An 18,591-nucleotide genomic window follows, 5' to 3' on the forward strand; every position below is an offset into this window, starting at 1 on the left:
TGAATGAATGAAGGCACACCAGCCCTGGCAGAACCGTAAGGACAACCGGGTGGGAATGAGAAGAGTCGCGAGCTTGGTCGCCTCATCCAGGTCGCCTTCCGCTCGCCCCGGCAGCGCCGAGCGCGCGCCCTGCCGCGGGGGTCCCGTCTGGCGGCCTCTGGGCATGCTCAGTAGCGGCGGCGGCCGCGGGTCGCGCAGTAGGAAGCTCGCGGCTGAGGCGGCGGTGCCGGCGGCGCTGACGCGCGCGCGGCAGCTAAGGGGACTGGAGGACGGCGGGAGGGGGCGGGGGCACGGGAGGTGGGGCCGCCGTCGCCGTCAAGGCCCCAGGGAGCGCGGGGCGCCACCGCCGACGCCGCTCATCCGCTGGGGTCAGTCTCCTGGGCTGCGCCCGGGTCGGCGGCTGCGGCGGCTGAGCAACGGGAGCCGAGAGGCGCGCTCCGCCGAGAGTTGGGCAGGGCGAGCCCGCGCCTTCGCGGCGTCATGGGCCCCCTCCTTGGGCCACAGAGGGCACCAGCCGCAGGAACCCCCGGGCCTCCTCGCGGCCGAGCCTGAGCGACCCCCGGGTTCTCCGGCGTCCCCTCCCTCCGCCTTATTTTCTTCCCTGCTCTCGCTGCTGCTGCCGCTTCAGCTCTCCGTTATGGCAACGGAGCCGCCATCCCCTATCCGGCTTGAGGCGCCCGGCCCCCCAGAAATGCGGACCCCACCGGCGGGCGAGACCTCCCGGGAGGGCACCCTGAAGCCGGCGGGTGGCAGGCTCCGCTTCCTCAACGGCTGCGTGCCCCTCTCGCATCAGGTGGCCGGGCACATGTACGGGAAAGACAAAGTGGGTAAGTGGGGGTGGCGCGGAGCTCACCGCACCCCTTCCGCCTTCGCGAGCCCCGGGCCGGCCGAGGTAGCCTGGGGCTCGCTGGCCGTGCCGGACGCCCCTCCGGGTGTGTACGCCGCATCCCCGGTCTCTTCCGCTTTCCCCCAGAGCCTCGCGACCCGTGCAGCAGGGGCTCGAAAAGTGGGACGATTTCTGGGGTGTGGGGCGTCAGGCGGGCAGCAGGAGGTGGCGGGGAGAGGAGTGTCTGGTCTCCCCAGGGAGGGTGGGTATTGATTGAAGACGGCTTTCGTTGTTAGTGAAAATAAGGAACTTCGTTTTTACTGGACGGGGAAGTAAATTCTCCCCTGAGCACAAGGTCTGTTTATTATAGGCGGGCAGCTAGTATTGCAAAAGAAAAGGAATGAAATGCATATGATGCTAATCTAGTGCTTCTCTTTTGGGTGCAGCTGCATAGCTGGAGGGGACGAAACAAGTGTTTTTTGTTTTAGAATGTTTGTTTGTTTGGGTTTTGGTTTTGGTTTTGGAAGCTTGTCCTGGTTTATCCGGGATCTCTCTCCGCGCCCCCTTGAGAGGTTTTTCTGATATCTCCTGGATTTCTCCGGGAGGCGTGGTTTCAGGAATGCTGAAACTCGGATTCACGGTAGGAAATACACCCTACTATTGTATTAGGGTGGTACACAGATAAGACAATCAGTTATTCTTGATCATCTTTATAAGATTGTGTCATGGCCTGTGTAGTACATGTTTTGAGTCACGGCGTTTAAAGCACAATCCAGGGCCTTTTTATTCTCTTGGTGATGTAAAAGTTCGGTTTAGAAACTGGAATTCACCTAGCTTACACTGGTTCCTAGGCCATGATTACTTGGAGAATCAGATGGAGGCGTATGTGAGTAATGCAGATCTTAGACCTGACAATTTGGTTTGTGCTGGTAAGATGATTCCGGTTTAGGCTGGTAAGATAATACTGACATTTTTAGGCGAGGTAACTGAAGCCAAGGCTGGTTAAGTGACAAGCCTAAAGTCACAAAGCTACTGTGTGTAGAATCTGGAAACCAAGGGTCTTGCTTCAGAGCACTTTTTTTCCCACCGTGTATTGTGCTTGTAGAAAACCACTCAAACAAGGATTTCTGAAAATGGATGAGATTGAATGTATATTATTTCCCAAAGAACATTTCCCACTACTTTGATCTTTACCTACTCCTTTTCTCTTTTTCAAAATTAGGGGTTAATGATGTGTCAGTTGCGTGCCTTTTTCCCCATTAAATTGTTAGTTAACTTGTTCCTTGAAGTTAGCCCTCTCTATATATTGATACATAATTTGTCTTTTTCTGAACTATTTGAGAGTAGGTTGTATATATCATGCCCCTTTACACAAGTAATACCTCAGTGAGTATCTCCTAAGAATGTACTTTAGTGTGTATTTCTGTAACCACAGCACATTTATCAAATATGGAAAGTTTAACCATGATACAATGCTTTAATCTGTAGTCCATATTCTGCTTTTGTCAACTCTTCCAATAATGTCTTTTATCGTATTTGTTTTTTTTGGCATAGGAACTAGTCCAGGACCATTTGTTGCATTTAGTTGTCATGTCTCTTGGAATTCTTTAATTTGTAAGTTTCTCAGCCTTTCTTTTTTTTTATGATATTATCAATTTTGAAGACTACAGGCTAGTTATTTTATAAAATATTGTTTAATTTGGACTTCTGATGGGTTCTTATGATTAGATTCAGGTGATACATTTCTGGCTGGAACATTATAAAAGTCTGTCCTTCTTAGGGTATCACGTCTAAAGTCCACAATGCCTATCTGCCCATTATTAGTGATATTAACTTGATCATCTGGTCCAAGTGTGGTCTGGCTTCTCTAGTACATAGTTAATATTTTCCACCTTGCAATAATAAGCTGTCTATGGAGAGATGCTTTAAGATCATGCAGATATTGGGGTCCTCATATTTTACCCCTAGATTAGACATCTATTGATGATTCTTGCCTGAAGCAGCCTTTACTCTGATAGTTGAAAAATTGTGATTTTTCCAATTCTACCACTCCCTCTATTTTAACAGTCAGCATTCTGTTGTAAGAAATAGCCCTCAGATAGGAAGAAAAAAAAAAAGCCTTCCACTCACAGATACAGAGAACAAACTAATGGTTACTAGAGGGGAGGAGCAAAATAGGTGAAGGGGATTAAGAGGTACAAACTATGAGGTATAAAATAAGTTACAAGGATGTAATGTACAACACAGGGAATATAGTCAATATTTTATTTATTGAAGTATAGTTGAGTTTGTAAGAAAAGGAAAAAAAAAGAGATAGCCCTCCATTACTACTATGCATATGTGTTCTTTTTTTTTTTTTTTTTTTTTTTTTGGTACGCAGGCCTCTCACTGTTGTGGCCTCTCTCGTTGTGGAGCACAGGCTCCGGACGCGCAGGCTCAGCGGCCATGGCTCACGGGCCCAGCTGCTCCACGACATGTGGGATCTTCCCGGACCGGGGCACGAAACCGTGTCCCCTGCATCGGCAGGCGGACTCTCAACCACTGCTCCACCAGGGAAGCCCATGTGTTCTTTTTTATGATCGCTTTGGAGTCGTGGATTCTTATTTTATAAAGTGTCATAACCCATTATAGAACTTGTTTATTTTGTTGTCCAAATTGTCCTAGATTTGGCCAATTGGGAGCACCTCCTTCTTTTCTGTCACAAGTTATTTTTGCCTTATCTTGTGCCTTCCCTTCCCAGCTCTGGAACCAGCCATTTTCTCTAAGGAGCGCTCGTTCATTTTTAGTGGGAAATGGTATTTAGAAACCAAGATCTGGGTGCAGGTTTGCTCATTGCCACTAGGGTGTCATTGCTTCCAGGTCTTTTCAATACACGTAACTAAAAAGTATGTATAAATATTTTAGAAATCATAAGTACATACTGATACTTCCAGTTTCATTCCAACTCCACAGAGTTTTTTTCCTTTTCCTGATTCTAAATTTGTTTCCTGTTTGCCTCAGTGAGAACCTGGCTCCCAGCAATATTAATTTTTTTTCCTTAATCCTATAATCTTCAGGATTTCTATACCCATACTACTCTAGAAAACAAACCTAGAATAAAGAGTGCAAGATGAGATTCCCTTTTACTGAAGGTATGTAGTTGGAAACTCTTCAAAAGTTATTTGGATTAGAATTTTTTGTGTGTGTGTGGTTATTTTTACCCCCCATCTTCTCAATGGTAATATTATTCATTCGAAATACAGTTGGATTCATTTGTTTCTGTTTAAATTCAGTTCCCTTCCTTCAGTGATATATCAATATTTTTGAATGGTTGTAAAATTACTATGCTTCCAAAAGTCAGAACTTTACAAAAAGGTATATCAGAAGTGTCACTCTATTCCTTATCACTCCATCCCATTTCTCAGCATCCCTTGTAGTTAACCAATTTCATTGTTTTCTGATTTATTCTTTCTGAGTTTCTTGTTGCAGAAATAAGCAGATCTCTGTAAGTTTTCTCATTTTCCCTTCTTTCTGACACAAAAAGTGATATGCTGTATATACTGTTTTGGACGTTGCTTTTTAAACTTAACAATATCTCCTAGAAATCAGTATTATCAGTTCATAGAGTGCTTCCTCATTGTTTTTTTACAGCTCATTTGTACTGTATTGTGCATATACCCCAGTTATTTCAATTTCTTGAATTTCCTTTTGGACTTTTGTTTCACTGATTTGTTTATCCTAGCAATAATACTTCATTGTCTTAACTTAAGCTGCTGTATAATAAGTCTTGATGTATGGTAGAATAAACATCCCATTTTCTTTTTCAAGATTATCGTGACTATTTCTGGCCCTTTGCATTTCTGTATAGATTTTAAATCAACTAGTCATTTTCCCCAAGAAACCTGATAAGATTTTGTGTCTGCTTTGAATCTATAGATTGCTTTGATGAGATTTGATTTCTTTATAATCCTGAGTCTTCCAGTATTTGAATATGGTCTATCTCTCCATTTATTTAGGCCTTCTTTAATTCTCTTAGACATAGTTTTCAGTGTAAAGGTCTTACACTAGATTTTCCCTAGGTATTTGATGCTACTGTAAATCATCCTTCCTTTTTAAAGAATTTGTGTGTGTGGGAACATTTCAAACTTAGAAAAGTTGCAAGTATAGTACAATGAACTGAATGAATGAATGAATATATTACCATTCATCTAGATTTACCTATTATTAATGTTTTGCCACATTTGCTTTATTACTCTCTGCATATGGTAATGATTTTGCAGAACCATTTTAAAAAAATTGCAGGCATCATGACCCCTTTCCTCTAAATAATTGTGTATCTTCTAAAAATAAGAATATTTTCTTACCTAACCATGGTAAAATTATCAATTCCAGAATATTTCCATTTGGCTTTTGCCATTATTCCTATAGTATTCTTTATAGCAATTTCCCCCTGATATTCTTTATAACAGTTTTTCCCCTTCTAAGGCTATGTACATTACATTTAGTTGTTATGAGCCTTTAGTTGCCTTTCATATGGAGCAGTTTTTAAATTTTTCTTTATGTTTCATAACTATGAAATATTTGAAGAGTATAGGCATATGGCTTTTTAGAATATTCTTTAAGTTTGTCTAATTATTTCCTCACGCTTAGAATCAGATGAATGTATTTTTGGTAAGAATACTTATGAATTATGTTGTTTTCTTGAAGCATCATATCATAAAGCACAGGATGTCAGTTGCATTGCTGGTGATATATTGGGATGGCCAAAAAGTTCCTTTGGTTTTTAAGGAAAAATAAAAGACACATTTTTCATTTTCACCAAGAACTTCATTGAGCATTGTATTCACCATATTCTTCTAATAACCTTCCTCCATTTTTCAGGCTTCATAATTCCATCTTCCCAAGACTTTTTATCTTTTTGAGCAAAGAACTGTTCCAGGTGCCTTTTACAGCCTTCCAGGGAATTGAAATTTTTCCTATTAAGAGAATTTTGTAAAGAACGAAATAAATGGAAATCCAAAGATGCAATGTCTGGTGAATACGGTGGATGAATCAGAACTTCCCAGCCAAGCTGTAACAGTTTTTGCCTGGTCATCAAAGAAACATGCGGTTTTGCATTATCCTGATGGAAGATTATGTGTTTTCTGTTGACTAATTCCAGATGCTTTTCATCGAGTGCTGCTTTCAGTTGGTCTAATTGGGAGCAGTACTTCTTGTGATTAATCGTTTGGTTTTCCGGAAGGAGCTCATAATAGAGGACTCCCTTCCAATCCCACCATATACACAACATCACCTTCTTTGGATGAAGACCAGCCTTTGGTGTGGTTGGTGGTGCTTCATTTTGCTTGCCCCACAGTCTCTTTAGTTACACATTATTGTACAGTATCCATGTTTCATCACCCGTAACAATTTGTTTTAAAAGCAGAATGTTTTCGTTACGTTTAAGTAGAGAATCACATGTGGAAAGAAGGTTTTTTTCGCTTAATTTATGTGGAATCCAAACATCAAAGCGATTAACATAACCAAGCTGGCGCAAATGATTTTCAACCCTTGATTTGTATATTTTGAGTATGTCGTCTATCTACCACGTGGTATAACGTCGATTGTTCTCAATTAATGTCTCGATTTGATTAATCACCATCAATTTCAACTGGTCTACCCGACCGTGGAGCATTGTCCAGCGAGAAATCGCCATCATGAAACTTTGTAAACCACTTTTGGCACGTTTGATCAGTGACAGAACCTTCTCCATACACTGCACAAATCTTTTTTTGCATTTCAGTTGCGTTTTTACCTTTCTTGGAATAGTAAAGCATAATATGCCAAAAATGTTGCTTTTTTTTTCCATCTTCAATATTAAAATGGCTACACAAAAATTCACCAATTTTGATAAGTTTTTTTTTAATCCATGCTGATATGACAGCTGTCACAATATAATCTAACAAAATTGTTTCGAATGAAGTTAAAGACAACTAAGCGCTACTAGAGTCAGCTTACAGAAAAAACCGAACGAATCTTTTGGCCAACCCAATAACTGATCACCTGATTAAATGTTATTGCCAGATTTTTCCACCGTGAAGTTTTATTTTTCCTATTGTAAGTAAATAATTTGAGAGGAATATTTTTAGACTTAAAATATCACGTTTCGGGGCTTCCCTGGTGGCGCAGTGGTTGAGAGTCCGTCTGCCGATGCAGGGGACACGGGTTCATGCCCCGGTCCGGGAAGATCCCACATGCCGCGGAGCGGCTGGGCCCGTGAGCCATGGCCGCTGAGCCTGCGCGTCCGGAGCCTGTGCTCCGCAACGGGAGAGGCCACAACAGTGAGAGGCCCGCGTACCGCAAAAATAAAAATAAAAATAAAAAAAATATCACATTTCTCGTCAAAGTTTTCATCAAATGTTGTAAGCACCCATTGATGATATTTGACCAACTCACTAATTACTGTTAGTTGGAAAATGGTAATGTTCTAACTCTCTTATTCCTGCTACATGTTAGTTGTCATTCTTCTTCTTTTGTTTTTTTGGCCGCACAGCATGGCAGGCAGGATCTTAGTTCCAGGACAGGGATCAAACCTGTACCCCCTGCATTGGAAGCGCAGAGTCTTAACCACTGGGCTGCCAGGGAAGTCGCTATTTTGTTTTTTGTTTTTTTTTTGGCATTCTTCTATAAGGAATATAGATTTCCCACCTCTGTCTCTCTTTCTTTAATTAGTAGGATGGAGTAATGGATTTTTCAAACAGTGAATGGGTCTTAATCCATTATTGTTGCTACTTATTTTGATGCTCAGTTGTCCCAGATTTCGGCAGTGGGAGCTTCTTCAAGCTGGCTCCTGTGCCTTTTTTTTTTTTTTAATATTTATTTATTTTGGCTGTCTTATCGACTGAATCACCAGGAAAGTCCCTCCTGTGCCTTTTTAACATTTCCATATTTTCTTTTAAAGCATTTTCTCATGTTGTGGCATAAAAAGATGTCCCATGTTCATCTTGTACTTGCCCTGTCCCAGTCCTAGAATGAACCACTATTTTCTTCAAGAACCTAGTTCCTTTGGGGGTAAATGGTATTTAAAAACCAAGATCTGGGCAACAGGTGTATTCTTTGCTCCTTTAGTGTGGTTGCTGTTTGTCCTTTCAGCAGACTAGATTAAGAAATAAATAATTTCATATTCTTAAAAATTAGAGTTCAGGGCTTCCCTGGTGGCACAGTGGTTGAGAGTCCACCTGCTGATGCAGGGGACACGGGTTCGTGCCCCGGTCCGGGAAGATCCCACATGCCGCGGAGCGGCTGGGCCTGTGAACCATGGCCGCTGAGCCTGCGCGTCCGGAGCCTGTGCTCCACAATGGGAGAGGCCATAACAGTGAGAGGCCCGCGTACTGCAAAAAAAAAAAAGAGTTCATATTCATATCTGTAATTAAAATTTAATATCACAGTGTTCTTTACCTCCCCCTGTTCTGTATTCATATCTCCCTTTTTTCTCACAGAGAACTCTGTCTCCCCAGACATCAGTATATTTACTCATTTTGGAATATTTATTTATTTATTATTATTTTTTAAAGGTTATTATTATTTATCTTTATTTTTGGCTGTGGCAGGTGGGCTTCTTTCTAGTTGTGGCGTGCGGGTTTTCTCTCTCTGGTTGTGGCACGCGGGCTCCAGAGCACGGGGGCTCTGTAGTTGTGGCTCGAGGGCTTAGTTGCCACACGGCATGTGGGATCTTAGTTCCCCGACCAGGGATCGAACCCGCATCCCCTGCATTGGAAGGCAGATTCTTTACCACTGGACCACCGAAGTCCCCTGAAGTGTGCTATTTTTTGTTTTGTTTTGTTTTGTTTTGCTCCACATAGAGTATAAGCCCTTTCTTCTGTTTAGGGTGAGGGGCTGATAAATCATAAATTCCCCCTTGAATTTAATTGAGCTGGTGTGGGCTGCAGTCTTAGATTCAGTTCACCTGGTATTGGTTCAGCCTTCCAAGATGCTTCCTTTCTTATCATGACTGTCTTTTGGCTGTGAGGTATTTGGCTGCAGTATAAGGTACTATTGGTTTACTTTTAGATCCTGGAATTCATTCACTGGGAGAATGCCTGGTATTACTATCTTCTACTCCATGTCTGCTTTCTCTGAAAACTTGGAGTGGGTGTTTTGCAGAGTGAGTAGTGTGGGAGAATTGCTGGACCAAGCAATCTATTTTTGTGTTAGGACTATTGTCTCTAATCCATCCTGCTACCCCCCACTGTTGTCTACAGTCTGGCTGATTTCTGCTTGCCTGCTAAAATATTTGTCTAATGGCAGGTTTACCTGTCTCTAGATGAGGTGTCTGCCCCAAGATAGGGAAGCTTCATGGTTCTCTTCTCACTTATGAATGCTCCATTCCGCCCCCGCACAACCACAGTTCAGTTCATCAAGGAGTTTTTACATCTACCATTCTTCATTAGCCTATTGAAAATGTCTATTTCCATGGGAGTGAAGACCTTTCTTGTTCTACATCCCAGCCTTTGGGAATAGAATTTCTCTTTAGTAACTTTTAGCTCTATTAGACTGCTCCTTGAAGTCCCAAAAACCTCTACCAACCAATCTTATCCATATGAATTAATGTTTACCTTCCTTCTAGTCTGTAACTAGGACTTAAAACAAATAAACTTGATTACTGTTTCTCTTAAGTTGGTACTTTCTGCTTCTGTTGACTAAACTCTGCATTTTTGTCATGATTAAAAATTCCTGGCATTGCCAAAAGAAATAGAAACTTAAGTGGCGTATTTTACCAAAATTGTAAATAGATTTATTTGAGCTATGTTGTGTTCTAACTAGTGTGATTTTATGAAATCTCAATATATGAAAATTTAAGATTTTAACATATAAACTTGGGAATGAATCTTCATGGCATAGTGACAGGGGCAGTGCTAGTATATATATGTGATGACTTTAGAAAAAGTTTTTCCTTTGAGTGGACATATTATAAAAAGGTACCTCTTCCTGCTCCAGGCTTGGCCCCTGATTTCAGCCCCCACTTTTCCCATTGCCTAGGTGCCCTCATGCTATCTGTATAGCTGTACACAGTGCATCTGAATCAGGAAAAAATTTTAGTTGCTTTCTTATAACAGATGAGAGAAGCAAAAAAATTACAAAGTAGGAAATTCATATAGAACCATTGTTAACATTTTTTTGTTTGCTTAATAAAAGTGGGATCAATTTATGCTACTGCTTTTAACTTGCTTCTTATTTAACTATAAATTAACATCTCCTGGAAAGTCTATCACTGAAGAATTTCTGTAAAAATTTACATGTGTTCTATTTATTAGAAAGTCTGAGGGGGCTACAAGGGAAACAGTGGTTGGAGACAATAAAACCAAGCTGTTTAGAATTTGTGTTCTGGTGCTTTGCATATAACAAGCACTGAAATGTTAAAATTTCTGAAATAAGTGTAAGGAATCCCTTAAATTTATCAAAGTGGTTTATCTGTAACTTTAGGAACAAATCTACGATGCAAGATACGCTATTATTTAAACCATTTTAAAATATGTGACTTGTTCTGTAGGTATACTGCAACATCCAGATGGCACAGTTTTGAAACAGTTGCAGCCACCTCCAAGGGGTCCAAGAGAGCTGGAATTCTATAATATGGTAAGTGAGGTAAGATTTGTTTCGTTGTATTCAAAGTGTTTTTCATAGCCTTCTGGTGATGACTCAGTAAAAAATACATTTGACAGCATGTCTTAGTGTACTGTGTATGTGACTGAAACAAAAGCTTCAAGAAATACAATGCTTATCTTTACCTATGCATTCTGGTATTTTCTATTCTACTTCATTTTTTAAAGATTTGATCTACTAAATTGATTTCAATTGATGGGTTGTGACCTACATTTTGAAAAACGCTTAGCTGAGAGACTGTATTTCTCAGAAGTGCTGAGTTTAAATAGGTGTTTTTTTACTACAGGATTTCTTAGAGCCTTGAATGTGCTAATATGTACTGTGCAACTCCAAAGGAGGGTAAGGGTGAAGGGGGGCACTTAACATCTAATTAACCATATTACTAGGAGTACTTTTTTTAAAACTTATTTATTTATTTACCATCTTTATTGGAGTATAATTGCTTTACAGTGGTGTGCTAGGAGTATTTTTCAGAACATTCACAGTGTTTTGCAACTGCCACTTCTGTCTAGTTACAGAACATTTTTATCACATGAAAGAAAACCCTGTACCCATTAAGCCATGATGACCTATTCCTCCCTCCCCCCAATCCCTGCCAACCACCAATCTGCTTTCTATGGACTTAACTATTCAGGGTATTTCGTATAATTAGAGTTTCACAATATGTGACTTTTTGTGTCTAGCCTCTTTTGTTGAGCATGTTTTTAAGGTTTGTGGTATGCATTAGTACTCTGTTCCTTTTTATGGCTGAGTAATACTCCATTATACTTAGATACCACATTTTGTTTATCCATTCACCCATTGAAGAACATTTGGATTGTTTCCATCTTTTGGCTTTTGTAGATAGTGCTTTTATGAACATTTATGTATAAGTATTTGTTCGAGTACCTGTTTCCAGTTATTTTAGATATATACCCAGGAGTGGAATTGCTGGGTCATACAATAATTCTACACTTCACTACTTGAGGAACTGTCAGAAGTGTTTCCCAAAGTGGCTGCACTATTTTACATTTTCACCACTAATGTATGAGGGTTCCAGTTACTCCATATCCTCACCAACACATGTTAGTTATTATTATTTTTTTTTTAATGGGCAGTCAAGTGAGTGTGAAGTGTTAATCTTACTGTGGTTTGTTTTGATTTTCATTTCCCTAATGGCTAATGATGTTGAACATCTTTTCATGTACTTATTGGCCATGTGTGTTTCTTCTCTGGAGTAATGTCTAGTTAGATCTTTTGCTCATTTTTTCATTGGGTTGTCTTTACCTTTTTTCCATGTTTTAGATACAAATCCTGTATCAGATACGTGATTTGTAAATATTTTCTCCTGTTCTTTGGGTTGTCTTTTCACTTTCTCGTTAGTGTCCTTCGAAGCATAGACTTTGTGTCATATTTAAGGTCATGAAGGTTTATGCTTATATTTTCTTCTAAGAATTTTATAACTATAGCTCTTGAATTTAGTGCAAGTAAAAAAACGATGCAAACCAAAACAAAAAACAAGTACTGCTATAATGCTTTACCACCATTAGCTCATTTAACAACAACCTGTGAGTTAGGTACTATTTTTATCCTCATTTTTTACTAAGGCAAAATTAGTTTAAATAATTTGACCAAGATCATTCAAACAGTTAATGATGGCCCCTGGATTTGAACATAGGCAGTCTTATCTCTAGAATATGCTTTTAACTGCTAACACTGCTTCTTTTTTGAGGAAAGTATTTTATATTTACTCTGCAAAAGTCTTGCACATAATTTGTTGGATTTATTCTAGGTACCTTATTTTTTGTTTCTATTGTAAATAGTATTTTTTTGAATTAAGTTTTCCAATGATTGCTAATACACAAGAATGAAATAGATATTTGTATAGTGTTCTTATATATAGTAATCTTGCTGAAATCTTTTTGTTTTTTGCCCGCACCGCGAGGCATGTGGGATCTTAGTTCCCCGACCAGGGATCAAACCCGCATGCATCCCTTGCAGTCAGGGACTTTAGTTCAGTGCTTAATTGAAGCAATGGTGGGGGCATCTTCCTCTCATTTAGTAGAAGTGCTTCTAACATTTCCCCTTTAAAGTATGACTTTCAATCTAAGTTTTTGAGAGGTACTTCTCCCCAGGTTAAGGAAATTGCTTTCTTTGTGAGTCAAGATTCTGTCAAGGAACAAATGGTGCACTCTGTCAGTTTAATAAAAGAACTGTAGTCAGAGTTTAAGGCCACCTGCAAGAGATAATGCCATACCATCCCTGGGCCTAATCGGCAAGGAGAGGGAGTGGTTGTTGGAACTCTGGGAGGGTAACTTTATGAGAAGACTTGAACTGATAAGGAGGGAACTAGAGAAGTAAATAAGCTGACCTCAAGTCTTCTCCTACCCTCCAGTCTCTTGTACCAGGAAGAGACAATGGCAAGAGGGCAAGGAACCCCCCTTGATGCAGTCGATTCAAATGAGCTTCTTGGGGAAGGAGAAGAAGATACGTAACATCCTTCCTATTTTTATTTCAAGAAACAATTCAGAATACGAATGGGTATTGAATATTTTTCAGCTGCCTTTCTGTATCTGTTGAAAAGGTCATATGAGTTTCCTCTTTTAATCTGTTAACGTGGTAAATGCCATAATAGATTTCTAACATTACACTACCTTCCATTTTTGAAATAAAACCTACTTGGACATGTCTTTTTAAATTTGTTTTTTAATAATATGCATTACTGGATTTTGTTTGCTAATGTTTTATTTAAGATTTTTTCCAGCTATACTCATAAGTGAGATTGGACTATTATTTCTTCACATATTGTCCTTGTCTGGTTTTGATATCAGGTTTCTTTTAGCGTCATAAAATGAGTTGAGAAGCATTTCTTTCTCTATTTTGTGGAAGAATTTGTATCAGATAAGGATTTTGTTCCTTAAAGGCTTGATAAAACTTAACCTATGAATTCATGAGTGGCCTGTGGTCTTTTTCTTCCTTTCCTCCTTTCCATCCATCTTTTTTTCTCTCATTCTTTCCTTGGAAGGGATGTGTGTGTGTATGTGTGTGTGTGTGTGTATATATATATATATATATATATAACATCTTTATTGGAGTATAATTGCTTTACAATATTGTGTTAGTTTCTGCTGTATAACAAAGTGAATCAGCTATATGTATACATATTTCCCCATATCCCCTCCCTCTTGCATCTCCCTCCCACTCTCCCTATCCCACCGCTCTAGGTGGTCACAAAGCACTGAGCTGATCTCCCTGTGCGATGCTGCTGCTTCGATCTACTTTACATTTGGTAGTGCATATATGTCAGTGCTACTCTCTCACTTAGTCCCAGCTTACCCTTCCCCAAGGGATGTATTTTTAAACTAATGATTCAGTTTCTTAAATGTCTTGATTTTTTCTTTGTTAATGTGATAGTAAAATACAGATTGTAGTTTGTTTTATATAATTACCCACCCGGCAGAGTTCTTCATAGTATTTTTTAAAATGCTGTGCTAGTTTAGTTATGACTCCCTTTTAATTCCTGATATTGTTTATTTGCTGTTTTTCTCTTTTTCTCTATCAGCTTGACCAAAACGTTCTTTATTTACTCTCCTTGTTTCGGTATAGTAGCTCTATCCTCATCTATGACAAGTCCTTAAGTTCAGATATCCTTTGGTTCAAGGCTTCAGAGTGGACCTCTATGAGCCCAACATCACTGCTCAGCTTAGCACTTCGGGTTTCCTCTTTATTTTAGATCCCTATGAATTTCCTTTTTAACCTTGGGAGCTCAGTTATGCGTTTAAGAAAATATTTGTTATATTTTATCCTACATTTCTAGGTAGAAAGCTTTTTAGGTTATCTTGCTTGGCATATTGCAGTAAATACCAGTCTTACTACTTTAAAAAAATATTTAAAGTAAGAAGAGAAAGTTTACCTTTCTACTCTTCCAGTTTTTATCTTTTCACTTATAAATATATCATAGACTTCTTTAGGTAAGTACATAGAGATATACTTGGTTCCTCCATCTTGTCGTTAGGTCATCATGAACACTCTGTGCCCTCACTCTCATTGTGCCAGGAACAGAGGGATGATAAGGTACACCCTGCTCTTAATTACCTTGGCCCATAAGTGACTAATATCACTTATGCTCATATTTCAATAGGGGAACCTGGGAAATACAATGTATCATGTGGATATTTGGTGAGTTTCTGCCATACTTGAGTTTATTCTGTAGAATTATGTTGTATGTAACTACTTGACATAAATGTGGTGTGACACGTAGAATTCTGATACTGAGATTTCATGAGCATTTTACATGAGTAAACTTAAGTGGTTTTGGATAATTAGGTAGACCGTATTTGACAAGAGTTAATGGGATAAGATGTCTTACAAGTTGTTTTTAAAACAAAAATATTTTCTCTCTTTTTCTAGGAAAAAAGTTAAGAATCTAGTTCCAGGATATCTGGATATTTCTAGTCTTTTCTAGAATTATTACTGGTTATAAATCAAAGAATTAAATGAGCAATAATAGTTAGACTTGGGCTTCCCTGGTGGCGCAGTGGTTGAGAGTCCGCCTGCCAATGCAGGGGGACACGGGTTCGTGCCCTGGTCTGGGAAGATCCCACATGCCATGGAGTGGTTGGGCCCGTGAGCCATGGCCGCTGAGCCTACGCATCCGGAGCCTTTGCTCTGCAGCGGGAGAGGCCACAACAGTGAGAGGCCCGCGTACTGCAAAAAAACACACAAAAAAACACAAAATAATAGTTAGACTTGCATTGAGTTAAACAGTATTTTTTTTTGAGGTAAAATCACAATTTGCTTACAGATATGAAACAAATACATGGTAAAGATTTTGCTAAACTCATCATTTAATGAGGGAACTAGGCAGATTTAAAACTGGTTCAAAAGAGAAGTCAAAGAAGCACAAATTTATATGGCTTAAAGGGAAGGTGGAATGAGTGTACATAAGAACACTGTAAACTCTCCCCTTTCAGCGGGGTTGGAGGGAAGTCATTTGACCCTCCTCTAGGCCAGAATTTATTTTCATGTCTGTGGGCAAGAATTCTTTTGCATTCGCTAAGAATTATCTGTAACTTACTTTGTTGTAAAATAGTTCAAGGACAGTGAAAGGCTAGAATTACATAACCAAGAAGAATGTGCTCTAAACAGTACATGGTTTTTCACTGAAGACACATAATAATCTTTTTTTTTTCCCAGATTTACTTCCAGTTAAAACTCATACCAGATAAATTATGATTCAACAGTAGTGTGTTATTTGAGAAATGTGTGGGGCAATTATAAATAAAGCATTATAAGAAACTAACATGCAAATATTATATTTCTGTTTGTTTCAGGTTTATGCTGCTGATTGTACTGATGGTGTTCTTTTAGAGCTACGAAAATATTTGCCAAAATATTACGGTATCTGGTCACCTCCCACTGCACCAAATGGTAATCTTTTCTTTAAAATCCATCTTTTAGTCTTAATTCAAGAGAGTTGCTTTTTAAAAGGCTTAAATAAGACTAAGCCTAGTATATAAAAACAATATATCCATTTTTCTTACTACTTTTTCTCTTCATGAAAGAAAACTTATTAGTATTTTTGCTGTTCATAACCAGTTTCTTAGCATAAACAAATTAATAACCAATCTCTTATAATTGAATGAAAATATATATACTAGTATTTAATACTGTATTAATTTACAGATATTCTTTTTTCCGAACTTTTTCTTTTTTTAAATAAATTTATTTATTTATTTATTTTATTTATTTTTGGCTGCATTGGGTCTTTGTTGCTGCACGTGGGCTTTCTCTAGTTGCGGCGAGCAGGGGCTACTCTTTGTTGCAGTGCACGGGTTTCTCATTGCGGTGGCTTCTGTTGTTGCGGAGCACTGGCTCTAGGTGCACGGGCTTCACTAGTTGTGGCACGCAGGCTCAGTAGTTGTGGCTCGCGGGCTCTAGAGCGCAGGGTCAGTAGTCGTGGTGCACGGGCTTAGTTGCTCTGTGGCATGTGGGATCTTCCCGTACCAGGGCTCGAACCCGTGTCCCCTGCATTGGCAGGCGGATTCTTAACGGCTGCGCCACCAGGGAAGCCCCTTCTGAACATATTGAGCAATTTCTTTTCCCATTTTGAAAAAAGAAAATCAAGAAAAATATTTTCTTTGTGTACCTTCCTCCCTACCGTCTGTATCACTCCTTCATCCCCCACCTGCATGCTTTAAATAGCAGTCTTTTAAAAAATACTGGTAAGTTTCATAGTTAGAGGACAAAATGATCTATGTAAGGGCATAGCATTTCTTTCTTAATATTAGTTAATACTTGAAGCAGTATTTGCCACATCAAGGCCTTTGACAGCAGACAGAATTCAGTTAAACTGGTAGCGTGACTGCTAACGATTGAAGAAGATTCATGAATGAGGGAAGCGTTTCAAACTTGACTTAGTTTAAGAATAACCCATAGGCTTGTTAAAATGCAAATTAATAGGCTCAATTCCCAGACATTTTGATTATGCAGATCTGTGTTGGAGTTTAGTGATATGCTTGTTAAATAAAAGCTTCAAGTTTTTTTTGATATAGATAGTGCTTGAACCACATTTTGAGAACAGGAAGAGAAGGGGGCTCCTTTTCTCCTCTGAACAGTTTCAGCTTGTTCTTTTCCTCGGTTCTTTGTCTCCCTTTTACTCATTCACTACTTTTGCGAAGTTTCATTAATAGGGAATCATGGTATCTCCCTGTGAGTATCCTCAGATAATAGTAAATCAGTGGTTCCCCAGGGTATTTAGGATTCTTCTGTATTTCAGTTGTATGGGGGGGCGGTGAGCTTTGCTTTGCTCTCCTTCCCTCTTCTCCTCTCCCCTCCTCTCCCCGCCCCTCTCCCCTTCTTTCCCTTTCCTTTCCTTTTCTTTTTTCTTTTCTCCCTCCCTGCCTCTTTCTTTCCCCTTCCCTTCCTTTCCCTTATCTAATCTAGCCTCGGGATAGTTAAATGCTCAGTTTAAAAAATTATTTAGAAGGGGTAGAGGGAATTCCCTAGCTGTCCAGTGGTTAGGATTCCCCGCTTCCACTGTAGGAGGCATGGGTTCAATCTCTGGTTGGGGAGCTAAGATACGACATGCTGTGCAGTGCAGCCAAACCAAAAAATAAAAAAAATAAAAAATAAGGGGTAGAATAACTGAGCATACAGCATCATTATTTTGAAAAGTAGAGTATACTGAAAGAATCTGGGTAAGAGAGGAAATATTTTAATTGAAAGTAACATTTTATAGTTTAGGATTACTGGCACATGATTTAAAAATCAAAGACTTACTAGCAATCAACAGCCTTTTTGGTCTTCAATACCAAATAATCTTGAGGGACATCTCTGCTAATGTATTGTAGAGCAGTAACTTTGAAGTCAGAAGACTTGGCTTCTACATTGGTTATTTCCAAATTTTGTGAACTTTGCTAACTCATTAACCTTTTGAGCTCCACTTTTCTTCTATAAATGGAAAATAATATCACATAGAGTTGTGAAGATCACGTTATGTGAGAATGCTTTGTAAACTCTAATACTCTTATTTTAATATAAATGGAGATATTGGTGCTACTGAGATGAAAAGATGAGGTGAGGAAAATGAGAAAAGAGAGGAGAAAATGTCAATAGAAGTATACATATTTAGAGTAGTCCTGTAATACCACCAATTGTCTCAGGGAATTTCCTATGCCTTTCCAATTAAAAAAAAATATTTTAATTAATTAATTAATTAATTTTTTGCGGTACGCGGGCCTCTCACTGCTGTGGCCTCTCCCGTTGTGGAGCACAGGCTCCAGACGCTCAGGCTCAGCGGCCATGGCTCACGGGCCCAGCCACTGCGCGGCATGTGGGATTCTCCCGGACCGGGGCACGAACCCGTATCCTCTGCATTGGCAGGCGGACTCTCAACCACTGCGCCACCAGGGAAGCCCATTTTAATTTATTTTAAAAAATAAAAACAAACAATTTTTTTTGGCTGCGCCTCGTGGCTTGGGGGAGTTCCCCGACCAGAGATTGAACTGGGCCATAGCAGTGAAAGCGCCGAGTTCTAACCACTGGACCACCAGGGAACTCCCTTCCTTTCCAATTTTTTTTTTTTTTTTTTAAATTTAGTTACTTTTAGCTGCATTGGGTCTTCATTGCTGTGAGCAGTCTTTCTCTAGTTGCAGCGAGTGGGG

At 39.6% G+C, this 18,591-nt stretch overlaps 1 protein-coding gene across 7 annotated transcripts in view; it reads left to right on the forward strand.

Moving 5' to 3' along the window:
• Positions 1–317: 317 nt before the first annotated feature.
• Positions 318–18,591, forward strand: part of IPMK (inositol polyphosphate multikinase) — a 41,963-nt gene continuing 23,689 nt past the window's right edge. The window contains exons 1-5 of one of the 7 annotated variants that reach the window (XM_027111875.1): positions 714–827; positions 1,273–1,466; positions 3,883–3,957; positions 10,335–10,429; positions 15,760–15,856. In XM_027111875.1, the coding sequence (XP_026967676.1) occupies positions 3,936–3,957; positions 10,335–10,429; positions 15,760–15,856 (214 nt within the window). In that variant the 5' untranslated portion in view covers positions 714–827; positions 1,273–1,466; positions 3,883–3,935. Of the gene's footprint in view, positions 828–870; positions 1,467–2,380; positions 2,441–3,882; positions 3,958–10,334; positions 10,430–15,759; positions 15,857–18,591 lie in introns of those variants that run through there. The other 6 variants (XM_027111876.1, XM_027111877.1, XM_027111874.1 and 3 more) reach the window with 6 other exon arrangements.

This window comes from Aethalodelphis obliquidens, unplaced genomic scaffold, assembly GCF_003676395.1.
Source record: "Aethalodelphis obliquidens isolate GAN/ISIS:26980383/991018 unplaced genomic scaffold, ASM367639v1 scaffold11, whole genome shotgun sequence".
Taxonomy (NCBI): Eukaryota; Metazoa; Chordata; class Mammalia; order Artiodactyla; family Delphinidae; genus Aethalodelphis; species Aethalodelphis obliquidens.